We start from the raw sequence: 13,463 nt of genomic DNA, 5'->3' as shown, positions 1-13,463 counted from the left end.
AGAAAACGATATGCATTGATTTGGATTTTGAGTGTGGCTATAACCATCTTATTCCATTTGTCTTAATTGTGTGCCTCAAATCTTCCTCTTTTAAACTATACTGCCATAATGTGTTGTCAGATGTAGTCATACTGCGATATTTATGTTTCACAGACATGAGGACTGGAGCAGAATCACTTTCAGACATGAAATCACTATTTCTGCTCATATGTTGGCATCGCCATGGAAACCACTTTGGCTATCATAGCATATTGCAGCATCTGCTGAGGGCTAAGAATACCAATGGATTTCCAACAATGGGGAACTAATTAAAATGATTACAAAATAGACTTGGGCCATTCCATGTGGAAAATATAACTAAATTGTCTGTGCTATTTTGTATTCTTCCTGAATTACAGTGAGGATTGTCCAACTGCCCATTATGACAACTGTAGAAAAGGAGGTACTAAGTCTCTAATGCATTTAAAAATGTAATTCCATTGGTTATAGGCTATATAAAAATGTAATTCCATTGGTTATAGGCTATATAAAAATGTAATTCCATTGGTTAAAGGCTATATAAAAATGTAATTCCATTGGTTATAGGCTATATAAAAATGTAATTCCATTGGTTATAGGCTATATAAAAATGTAATTCCATTGGTTATAGGCTATATAAAAATGTAATTCCATTGGTTATAGGCTATATAAAAATGTAATTCCATTGGTTAAAGGCTATATAAAAATGTAATTCCATTGGTTATAGGCTATATAAAAATGTAATTCCATTGGTTATAGGCTATATAAAATGTAATTCCATTGGTTATAGGCTATATAAAAATGTAATTCCATTGGTTATAGGCTATATAAAAATGTAATTCCATTGGTTAAAGGCTATATAAAAATGTAATTCCATTGGTTAAAGGCTATATAAAAATGTAATTCCATTGGTTATAGGCTATATAAAAATGTAATTCCATTGGTTATAGGCTATATAAAAATGTAATTCCATTGGTTAAAGGCTATATAAAAATGTAATTCCATTGGTTAAAGGCTATATAAAAATGTAATTCCATTGGTTATAGGCTATATAAAAATGTAATTCCATTGGTTATAGGCTATATAAAAATGTAATTCCATTGGTTATAGGCTATATAAAAATGTAATTCCATTGGTTAAAGGCTATATAAAAATGTAATTCCATTGGTTATAGGCTATATAAAAATGTAATTCCATTGGTTATAGGCTACATAAAAATGTATTTGCATTCAGGCAGTCTCTGATAACTGTATTATTTGTGCAACCTTTAATGCTAAATGATGAGGGCCAGTAACCATTTTAGACTGATTCAATATTTCATCAACGGTACCATCAGGAAACGCTGATATGTTTAGGTTGAAAATATTTAGTTTGTTTTAATCCTCCGCATCTGCGGCGGGAGCTGGCCGAGCTACAGCGATGTTTGTCAGAACACAAGACATCCCGAGAAATGGGTCTTCTCACGAAAACATCTGTGGCGTCCGAACCGTTTGGGCTACAAACTAATATGACCACTCTATGGATAGATGAGACTCACAGGACACCGATAATGGTTGAAACATTTTTATGGAAGTGCGGAGGTAGTGTGCCCCATAATCAAAAGGGTTAAATATGTGTGTTCCCCCCCCAAAAAACAAATCATTAGCTTTCTTATATATGGGAAATACACTTTAAATCCTTATTCCTCATGATTTATTTTTTATCTGTCTGTTTTGCCATTTATGAATGTGTTATTCAATGCATTTCTATGGTCTATAGTAGTAATGATTCATATTTTTTTTTTCAATACCAACAGGGGTCCTAAAATTCAAAACCAAACAAAACAATTCCATATGTTAGCTTTAGTGTATTTGAATGATTGGTCTACTGTGCAGAGGGACAGACAATCATTCAAATGGGTGTCCTGATGCCAAACATTGAACATTCCACAGCGCTAAGTACTGTAGTTTACGTTGGATCTCCTCCAGGTGCAAGCAGACCCATGTCACAGTACAACCACAGACACTTGGGAACAATGGTCCTTTGGCAGCGGCGTGATTTCTCTCCAGGTTCCACCACACTGGATGCGTCCCAAATGCCACCTTATTCCCTATATCGTGCAAAAGTAGTGCACAATATAGGGAACATAGCGCCATTTGGGATGTATGTGAAGGTAGTGCACTACATAGGGGCGCGTACACTGTCCTTGAGGCAGCAGCAGTATTTGCATGTGTAATGAGTTGATAGCAGAGAGCGGCTCCAGATGAATGGGCACCTCTCTCTGAATGGAACTCCACCACAAGCTGCTCAGGCTGATACTGGGACTGAGACTAAAGCTGAACACTGTTTCTTTATTTCCGTGTCAAAAACAAAGAGGAGTCGGAGAGTGATGAATAAAAAAGTATACCAATTACATTCAAGGACCAAAACATTGACAGCTGTGCCATACAGATTAGCTGGGAAGAGATTTCAGATGTATTTCAGATGTAAAATGTATTTCATGGCACATGGTTTTATGAACTGATACACAAAACGAAGGCGGATTCAAAACGTAGAGTTTTTCCATTTCATTTATCATACAAAATTCTTGCAACCAATATAATGTTATATATATGGGGGATACAACCATCCCAGCTCTGCAGATGTTGCTGTGAAGAGACAGAATCATTAGATCATTTGTTTGGGTAATGTCCATATGTAGCTTGTTTTTGGTCGCAGGTTCAGGAATAGCTGAAGAATTGCAACATTTACCTGGAGTTAACTCTGCAAATAGCACTGCTGGGTGATCTGAAAAGTCATCGTCAATATATCAATAATTTAATAATACTCTTAGCCAAAATTGTTATCTTTAATTTACAATCTGTAGAAACTATGAGAATAGAAAGGTTCAGAACTTTCGTGAAACATCACAGCACAGTTGAAAAATATATGACAAATAGAAATCAAAACTGGATGATGTTCAAAGATGGATGAGAGGGTTTGTGTGGAGCTGAAGGATGGGACTAAAAACAAACAAAAGATAATTATTGTAAAATATACTGTGTCCATAAAACAAATATAGTATGTATAAGCTGGAAGTAGAAGCCTAAGTGGAGGAAAGGCAGCAAGTTCCAACAACACATTGTTTGACAGTTACAATTCAACACTTATTACAGTCAGTAGCCTAATTTGGCACTTACAGTAGTATTTGTGCAGTTGACTGATGAACCTGGTCTTGTTTTGATTTGTTTAATTACACCATCAGTCAGAGTTTAATGGCTGTCACTGGTGGCTGTTCTCCACTGGCCTCTGTAGTGGCATTGGGGAGGATGAGTGACTCGGCAAGGGGTGCATCCCAAATGGCACCCTATTCCTAATGGCAACCTATTCCCTATATACAGTGCCTTCAGAAAGTATTCACATTTTTGCCACATTTTGTTGTGTTACTGGCTGAACTTTAAAATGGATTTAATATAAATGCTGTGTCACTGGCCTACACACAATACCCCATAATGTCAAAGTGGAATTCTGTTTTTAGATTTTTTTTAACAAATGAATAAAAAATGAAAAGCTGAAATGTCTTGAGTCAATAAATATTCAACTCCTTTGTTATGTCAGGCCTAAATAAGTTCAGGAGAAAACTTAGTAGTGAATTTCAAAAACAGATTCAACCACAAAGACCAGGGAGGTTTTCCAATGCCTCGCAAAGTAGGGCACCTATTGGTAGATGGGTAAACATTTTAAAAGTTGACATTGAATATCCCTTTGAGCATGGTGAAATTATTAATTACAGTTTGCATGGTGTATCAATACACTCAGTCACTGCAAAGATACAGGTGTCTTTCCTAACTCAGTTGCCGGAGAGGAAGGAAACCGCTCAGGGATTTCACCATGAGGCCAATGGTGACTTTAAAACAGTTACAGAGTTTAATGGTGTGATAGGAGAAAACTGAGGATGTATCAACAACATTGTAGTTACATGACAATACTAATCTAAGTGAAAAGAAGGAAGCCTTTACAGAAAAAATATTCCAAAACATGCATCCTGTTTACTAAAGTTAAACTGCAAAAATTGTTGCAAAGAAATATCCTGAATACAAAGCGTTATGTTTGGTGCAAATCCAACACAACACATCACTGAGTATCACTCTTCATATTTTCAAGCATGGTGGTGGCTCCATCATGTTATGGGTATGCTTGTCATCGGCAAGGACTAGGACATTTTTTAGGATGAAAATAAATGGAATAGAGCTAAGCACATGCAAAATCCTAGAGGAAAACCTGGTTCAGTCTGCTTTCCAACAGACACAGGGAGACAAATTCACCTTTCAGAAGGACAATAACCCAAAACACAAGGACAAATATAATACTGGAGTTGCTTACCAAGATGGCATTGAATGTTCCTGAGTGGCCTAGTTACAGTTTTGATTTAAATTGGCTTGAAAATCTATGGCAATACTTGAAAATGGTTGTCTAGCAATGATCAACAACCAACTTGACAGAGATTGCAGAATTTTTTAAATAATCATGTGCATATATTGTACAATCCAGTTGTGCAAAGCTCTTACAGACTTACCCATAAAGACTCACTGCTGCAATTGCTGTCAAAGGTGATTCTAACATGTATTGATACTCAATACTTTTTTATTTTTTATTTCTGTCTTTCATTTTCAATATATTTGCAAACATTTCTCAAAAAACATTTTCACTTTGTCATTATGGGGTATTGTGTGTAGATGGATGAGGGGAAAAAACTATATTATTTCATCCATTTTGAATTCAGACTGTAACACAACCAAATGTGGAATAAGTCAAGGGGTATGAATACTTTCTGAAGGGACTGTAGTGCATTACTTTTGACCAGAGCCCTGGTCAAAAGTAGTGTGCTGTATAGGGAATAGGGTGCAATTTGGGATGCAGCCAGGGCCTGCCCTCAGTTTCTATGAACCTGGGAGCTATTAAACACTCTGACTCCAACAGCACTTCACATCCCTCTGGGTGCTCCCCCCGGTCCATTTGAACATTTTCACTTTATTTCTTCTATAGAGGGTATAACCATGTCAGTCATAATATCCTCCTAACCACTATAAACTATCTTCAGTCATGCCCCAGATTGGAACCCCTCTAGGGAGCACTGAATGTGCAACATTACACATTTTACAAATCAGTATTTTACTTATGCACACACACGTGCACGCACGGCCACACGCACACACATTCACGTGTGCATGCACACACATTCAGGCACATTTTAAATTCACTGCATATCCCAGGATAAGTAAAGCTGTAGTCAGGCTTTTTAAATTTCCCATAAGATGGAAATTAATTAATTTTGAAGCCAAGGGATATTTTCAATCAGTAGCCGGCTGGATGCGTGCATTGTGTTTTTGAGGTGCAACAGCAATTAAGTACAGTCACATTATGTTTTTAGTTTGCATATGCTGCTGTGGGCAGATATTACAATCCTGCTTTGGGCGGTAACGTCTCATTTAGTTTTTGCCCCATGCTGTTCTTTTGTGATAAAATTATTCAGGCAGTGTTTTTAGAAATACCATCATGAATACAGGGCAAAGTAAGCAAAACCTCACCCCAGTGTCCCTTTTCTGTCGTCGCTCAATCAAAAGACAGCAGAGTGAACAAGGTAGACGCATCATGCAATTAGCATCCTTCGCCTCGCATCCGAGCTCCTTTGTGTCAAGGTGATCAATTGCCTGGGGACCATCGGGTAGGTAGTGACGGCAGTGGGGGGGGGTTGTTGTGTTCTGTGGCTCACTGCTAATTGACTGTGTTGAGGAGGACTGTGGAGGCCGGCGGGGCCTGAGCTGGGCATTAAACAATGTGCGCCCTTCCTTGTGCTGGCTGTTGCAGGTGCGGCGGCGGAGACGGAGAGGAGGGCCATGAGCGGAATACTTAAGAGGAAGTTTGACGAGGTGGAGGCGTCCTCCTCGCCGTGCTCCTCCTTGCAGGAGTCTGATGATGAGGTCTCCTGCAGCGAGAGCGGAGACAGCAGTGACAGTGTCAACCCTTCAGCCTCGGGCCCCTTCACCCGTGAGCACACACACACACACACACACACACACACACACACACACACACACACACACACACACACACACACACACACACATATTCTCAACACTGATACAGTCTGACACGAACAAACAAAAAGCTACATGCGTTATTCATATTGTAGTTTAGTGAAAGAGACATCTTTTTGAATGAAGCATGTGTCATTCAGATTATACTTCTGTTTCGTAATTGTTGCTTCTAAAATGGACGTTGAGTGTATTAGGAAACAGCATGACAATAACATTTTGTCATTGTGTTGACTTGCTGAAGCACAATACAACCCTCAGTTAGAAATGTCATTCACAGAACTCAGTTGAAGAGGAAATTGAAAACGCTGCATCAATCGGTGTGCTTGAAAAGAGAAGAGACGCAATCCATGGCATTGTGTGATCTGAGCTGGTGTCTGTGTGGACAGCTGAGTAGCCATAAGGACGGCTGGATGGACTGTGCTGGGCTGGTGTAGCTGGGCTGTAATAAAGGGGAATGAATGCGGCGCCGCAGCAGCACAACAGTCTCTCATTAGGCGTTGCGTCAGCAGGCACAGTACAGCACAGCACAGTACAGCACAGTACAGCACAGTACAGCCTGATGAATGAGCTGATGCTCTCTAGTCTCTAGCATTGTGCAAAGCCAGTGGTGTGTCTGGCAGGCTCTGAGAAGCTATCAGTTGAGTAAACCTGTCATCGGAAAGGCTTCAGTCAGTTTGGCAGGCACCTCTGATGGTGCCACTGATAAAAAAAGACCTGTGTTTTAGATGGCCTGTTTTTTTTCTATGAGCAGATATGATGTTATTGGTAGGCAGCCTGGGGAAAAATGTGTGGATTGTCAGTGGTTGGTTCCTCAGGTGACTGATCTATGTTGTGTTTGGGGAAAGACGGATACAGTACCCCCTACCCTGGTTTATTGTGGGTGTGAGTGACAGGGCTCCTCCCTGTGTTGTGTTTACGTGTGGGTGTGTGCCAGAGGACGCTGGTAGGAGGAGGTGCTCATTGTAATGGCTGAAAAGGGAATAAATATAACAATATCCAACAAATGGAAACCATTTATTCCATTCCAGCCATTACAATGAGCCCCTCCTCCTATAGCTCCTCCCACCAGCCTCCTCTGGTGTGTGCGTATGCGCTTGTGTACGTGTTTGTGTGGGTCCATACGCGCACGCGTGTTTGGGGGTGGGGATTGGGGGGGGGGATCAGGGACAAGGGTGCTGTTTCCCCAGTCTCCTGAGCCTTCTGGGTCAGCTGCTGCAGATAAAGGCAACAAGGAGGATGTTGCTCTAAGCCGAGGGAATCAGAGAGCAGTTCATGCAGCAGAGCACACGGCTCCCAGAGCTTCTCCTCACTAAAGAGGTGTCACACTGTGTCAGGCGTGGTGCTGAGATGTACAGTAGCATTGTTGCCTGGAGAATACAGTACAACTCCGTCTTGGGTCGCGTTAGTGTTGGAGAAATAATCTAGCTTTTAGTGGAGCAAAACAAAGCCTTGGAATTTCCGAATCTGAATCGGGAGGTCTTTGACGAAAGGGCTTCTATGTATTCTCACAGATTTATTTTTAGAACTACATGGTCACAGCAACCCTAATATCACAAGTCACTAGAAGATGACCGAACAAGAAATAGGAAGAAATACAGAGATATCGAACTCTGTTACGTATTGGAAGCTTGAAAATGACCTCTGCATGTAATTGCTTTCTCATTCAGTAAAACCACATGGATACCCTGATCAAAGTCTGATAAACCTTTCTGGGGGGGGAAATAAAGCGAAATTCCGATCAACAAGGCCTGACTGGCGCTGCCATGCCTGTAATGAATGCATTGTCCTTATGGCCCAGGGTGGAGTGCTGCTGGAACCAGATGGTTCCCATTTGTCCTGTTTTTCTGACATCAAGTGAGCGCTGGGAAAGCTGTGCTCAACCACTCCAGATCTGAGCCAGGAGGGGGATTATTTATGCTCTCTGTCTTTGCTTTCTTTTTCCTCCCTCCTTCCCTCCCTCTCATAGAACGGTCCTTAAAAAGCCACACGTAGTACTGACATGCCAAATGGCAGAGTCGGGATGATGAAACACTGCTCTACTAAGCTGGGTTGAGTTAGAGGAAGTCCCCGTTGTCTGAGTGTTAGCAAGAGGACTCCCGAGGTTCATTAAAAGTCAAATAAAAACAGGCATTCAAATCATGCAAATCGTAAGCAAGCAGACTAGCGTTTTATCTTGTTATAGTATGGCTACACGCATACTGTGCACCACTGAGGGCACATCATGGTGAGCAACAACATACAACTCTTTCCTATGTAAATGATTCCGATTTTAAATAAGTGCTTTCTCTTGAAACAGTGTGCTTGTATGCTGTCAAGGGGGTTAATCGAGCTTTTTCTCAGACTGGGGATTTCACATTCCCTTTCTTGATTTAAAATGGGCTATTCTTTCCACCACATCGAACTGGTTAATCTTTCAACCATGTATGAACCAATAACCCTGCTTTCCCCTATTATTTATATGTATGAAGAAGCGGGGGCTATCACCAGCTTCCTTTCACCATCTTCTCCCCTCGTCTTTTGACTCTGTAGCTGATTCTATACTGAAGAGGGAGAAGCGTGTGAGAACAAGGAGGGTACATTTTGACAATGTGACGGTATACTACTTCAGCCGGCGCCAGGGCTTCACCAGTGTGCCCAGTCAGGGGGGCAGTACTCTGGGCATGTCCAACAGACACAGCGGTGTCAGGCAGTACTCCCTGGGAGAGTTTGCCCTGGAGCAAGAGAGAATCCACAGAGACATGCTCCGAGACCATCTGAAGGAGGAGAAACTCAACTCCATGAAACTCAAGGTATTGGTTCGAATCCAGGCTGTATCACAACCGGCCGTGATTGGGAGTCTCATGAGGCGGCGCACAATTGGCCCAGCGTCGTCCGGGTTTGGCCAATGTAGGCCGTCATTGCAAATAAGAATTTGTTCTTAACTGACTTGCCTAGTTAAGTATAATACAAATAAAATAAAGAAATACTTAAGTAATAAGGCCTGAGGGGGTTTGATATATGGCCAATATACCACGGCTAAGTGCTGTTCTTAAGCATGACGCAAGTGGCTGGATACAGCCCTTAGCCGTGGTATATTGGCCGTATACCACAACCCCCCCGTGGTGCCTTATTTCTATTATAAACTGGTTACCAACATAATTACAAGAGTTAAAAAAAATATGTTTTGGCATACAGTCTGATAACCCACGGCTGTCAGCCAATCAGCGTTCAGGGCTCGTACCATCCAGTTTATAAATACAGTTATGACATATTGTATTCTTTTTTTAAATATATAATGTTATATGTTTCCAAATTCTCACTTTGTGTACTCTTCCGAGAAGCAGCATGTCATTGGTTTCAGCTGGTTCAAACTGGACTAAATTTGATCCCTTCTCGTTTGTTTTCAGCTGACTAAGAACGGTACAGTGGAGTCGGAGGAGGCTAACACGCTCATGGCGGAGGACATCTCTGACGATGACATTGATCTGGAAAACACAGAGGTGGACGAGTACTTCTTCCTACAGCCCCTCATCACTAAGAAGCGCCGGGCTCTGCTGCGGACCTCGGGGGTGAAGAAGATTGACGTGGAGGAGAAGCACGAGCTGCGGGCCATCCGGGTGTCCAGGGAGGACTGTGGCTGCGACTGCAGAGTGTTCTGTGACCCAGAGACCTGTGCATGCAGCGTAGCAGGAATCAAGTGCCAGGTAAATCCCTGGGTAGTCTGACCATACTGTACACGCTCTCATATTGATACAGATGTGCCACTCTCCGCTCTGGAATTAAGCCTTCTATGCGGCCCCTAGTCTTCAGGCAAATGCATTTCAATAGAAGGGTGATTAAGCGATCAAATATTTTAGACGTTGTAGATGAAAGTACTGTATCATTGAAAAAGTACTGTATCATCTACAGTAGCTTATCTGATATTGCCAAAGTATTACATTCATTCATCTATTACATGCAAACTGCAGAATTTATGGTCATATAACCCAAGGTGGTCCAATCTACAGGTGGACCGCATGTCTTTTCCCTGTGGCTGTACCAAGGAGGGCTGTAGCAACGCGGCCGGCCGGGTGGAGTTTAACCCCATCCGCGTGCGGACCCACTTCTTGCACACCATCATGAAGCTAGAGCTGGAGAAGAGCCGCGAGCAGCAGCAGGCATCCCCTGCGAACGGTTACCATGGCGAAAGCAACGGCTATGGCAACCCACTGGTCCAGACGCAATACTCTCTGTCAGACCCAACAGTCCAACAGTCTGCCATCATGCACCTCCAGACAGCTGACGACATGGACGAGCCTCTGGATGATGAAGACGAAGATGAGGATGATGAGGAGAATGAGGAAGATGACGAGGATGAAGAGGACAGCAGCAGTTTATGCAGTGGACTGTCTGACTCCAGCACTCAGAGCTTGGCGAACAGTGACTCTGAGGATGAGGATGGCGATGAGGAGGACAAGTCGGAGGACTTTGAGAATGGAGTCAGCAAGCCGCCTGTCGCCAACACTGAGGTTGCTCCCCTGTCCTCCGTGTTGTGTTACTCTGACGCCACTCTGCCGCACGACAACCACATTGACGACCACATGAATGGAAACTCTTATTTATTCAGCTCCCCAGCAGATTATTATCAGTTGGAGAACCCCAGTGCTGTTGCCTCAGCCAACGGGACGGCCAGCCAACCCAGTGAACCCTACGGAGAGGTCTTATCATTCCCACACACAGTAAGCTCTACTAACGGTGCCATGCCACAAGGACCATTTAACATGGCCGTCGACATTGCAGAGCAGTACACAGATTACCCCCGCCAGGCTGAAGAACAGTACGCCAATCAGCACTTCACCCTGACCAATGGCACAGCAGCAACCACTGCCATGGGCTGCTGCACACCTGACCTGGAGAACAACATGGTCCCGTCTAAAGGAACGTTCCCTGAGCAGCCTGAGGGCCTCAGCCAGATGGAGTTCCACAACAACTACCTGAACAATAAGAATTGTTTTGTGGCAGAGCAGCCAAAGGAAGCGTCTAGCGTTAATGGTCTGTCTGAAGGGCCTTCTTTAGCAGACAGTACAAAGATCCCTGCATTAGCAGATAATCTCCCCCAGGTCGCACCAGTTTAGTGGGCCTAACTCACCTGTCTGTGTAGGCTTCATGTTGTCTTTTCTTAATGAACAAGGCTGACCAAGTGTTATTTACGGAGAATATATTAATGGCCTTTAATGGGAACTCAACTTTCCAAGTCATTTACAAGACCATACATTAGATGGACATTATTTAGCTACAGGTTCCACGATGAGAAACATTTCTAATGAACCGCCTTGATTTCTAGTATTCTAAACTGCGAGATGGAGTCAGTCAACAAAAACTGAAAGCTGTAAGCCTGTGCAATGTATCTTGTAATTTTAAAGGTAAAGTTTTAAGGATATATTGTGAATGGAACTTTTCTATGTCTATGTGTCAAATGTGCAAAAAATGAATTGTCCCAGTTTATTTATTGGTTCGGAAGTATGTGTACTTATAAATGGTTTGATATTTATAAATGCATGTTATTTTGGGTCTTTCAATGGCATTTATGAGGAATTGACCATGTTCAATTTGGGTTTATAAAATCTGTATTAATGTACTGTACAAACCTTATTGTGTTGTCGCTTGTAATCCATGCTTTTATATTGTTTGGAAAAGCTTGAAACAGACTACAACTTTTAGTTATTTATTTTGAATTATAATGCTAAGAGCATTATTTAATCGGTGACATTGAAGTCAAAATGATTCACAGCTGTTTGCACTTTTGTGAAGGTGATATACTAATGCAGCACTTTGACATTCATTTCTCAAAGATCATACACAACTATCCAATCTATGGAAACAGGATAATAATATGATCAATAAATAATATTTTATGGGGCTTCATTTCAAATAAATGTCAATAAAAAATCTGTAACTCTTAACTGAGGACACTATATTGCTGCGTTGGACAGGGAACTTATTTCAAGGATATATTTAGCTCCACATTCCATTCTCGTATGACAACTGACAGTAAATACACTAAGAGATTGTTTGTACAGATGCAAACATTATTGTGTGATGCAATTATTGAACTGTGCAATATAAACAGGAAATGCAAAATGAAATTTACACATGGAAGTGTTTTAAATGACAGTTCAAACTATCACTACATGTCATACTCTTGAGAGCCACATCAGTATCGCGCATGAAATGCAGATATCAGTTATTGTAAAAAAAAATTATAAAAAAAAACATTTGAGGTTGGACAATCAAAGGTTAAATCACACCAATGATTCATATCAGCACCAAGTAAAAAAAATGACTGATCAGCACGGGTGATTGGTAGGAAAGTATAATTAGCCAAAAATCTGTAAATAACTTTGACCACCTTGAAATAACTTACAAGCAAGGCCATTGAACTAAATGCTCCAGATATGTATTGCTTTAACTGTTTTGAAATGTTACAGACAGCAGTGATTCCAAACCGCCTTTACAATGAAATACCAATATTCCCTCACCATAAAAAGAGTGGGAACCCCTGCATGTATCCCTGTCCTATTCAAAGCCTAAAGTGTGAATAGTCATCCAACATGCTCATACACTCCTGGAAATGATTACTACTTGATTTGAGTTTCTGCTCCTGACTCCTCACTGAGGTGAGTAATAATGTTACCTCACCTCAATGGCAAAGTAAAGTGTATCCAGCTGTCAGGGAATCAGTGCCACTGTATTAGTATGACTTAGTATCTGTGCCAAAGCATTTAAGAGAAGGCAACATACAGTGACATTGTATCCAGTTGAGTCATTCTGCTGTGTGTATGATTTTCAGTCCTTATTATGAATGATATATTTAAATGTATATTTGTGGTTTACTGAACAGTCTGTATTGAATAAAAACATGTTTTGGTCTTAAATTTCACTTGTTTTATGATGGTTGTGAATTGTACAGCTCCATGTGCCTGATTTCATTATGTTGGTTACTATCATGTTTGCTTCTGTGAAACAGAATCTTTTTTGCCCAAAATGGTATAAGTGTTTCAATATGTGTTTTGGTTTCTTAACGTTAGATAAAGACAAAATGTTTTGTTTTTGTTGTGTTTCTGCTTTTTAACAATACATCACTTAGAAATAAAATGAAGCCATGTGTTACTTTTCTTCATATGTTTAATGATTTTAGCTTGAACAACTCTTTCTGTAAAAAAAAAATATATATATATATATATATATATGCTGTACGTGTGTTTAGAGAAAGGGTACACCGGCAATAACTGAAGGCCCAGTAAAAATGATGGACAGGGATGCGTCAAGGAGGAATTATTTTGTGCACAGCGCCCTCTCTTGTTGAACATAAGAAATGAAAAACCTCAAGTATCCAAATAGAAGACTCACTCACGAGGGCATTCGGTTCTA

At 41.1% G+C, this 13,463-nt stretch overlaps 1 protein-coding gene across 3 annotated transcripts in view; it reads left to right on the top strand.

Moving 5' to 3' along the window:
• LOC115160728 (cysteine/serine-rich nuclear protein 3) overlaps positions 1-13,202 on the top strand; it is a 30,349-nt gene extending 17,147 nt beyond the window's left edge. For all 3 annotated transcript variants that reach the window (XM_029711071.1, XM_029711069.1, XM_029711070.1), the window contains 4 exons: positions 5,845-6,024; positions 8,604-8,863; positions 9,461-9,757; positions 10,061-13,202. In XM_029711071.1, coding sequence (XP_029566931.1) covers positions 5,874-6,024; positions 8,604-8,863; positions 9,461-9,757; positions 10,061-11,167 — 1,815 coding nt within the window. In that variant the 5' untranslated portion in view covers positions 5,845-5,873 and the 3' untranslated portion in view covers positions 11,168-13,202. The remainder of the gene's footprint in view (positions 1-5,844; positions 6,025-8,603; positions 8,864-9,460; positions 9,758-10,060) is intronic.
• Positions 13,203-13,463: the final 261 nt, after the last annotated feature.

This window comes from Salmo trutta, chromosome 24, assembly GCF_901001165.1.
Source record: "Salmo trutta chromosome 24, fSalTru1.1, whole genome shotgun sequence".
In the NCBI taxonomy this organism is placed as follows: domain Eukaryota; kingdom Metazoa; phylum Chordata; class Actinopteri; order Salmoniformes; family Salmonidae; genus Salmo; species Salmo trutta.
The sequence above is the reverse complement of the archived record's forward strand: the minus strand, read 5'-3'. Positions and strand labels throughout refer to the sequence as shown.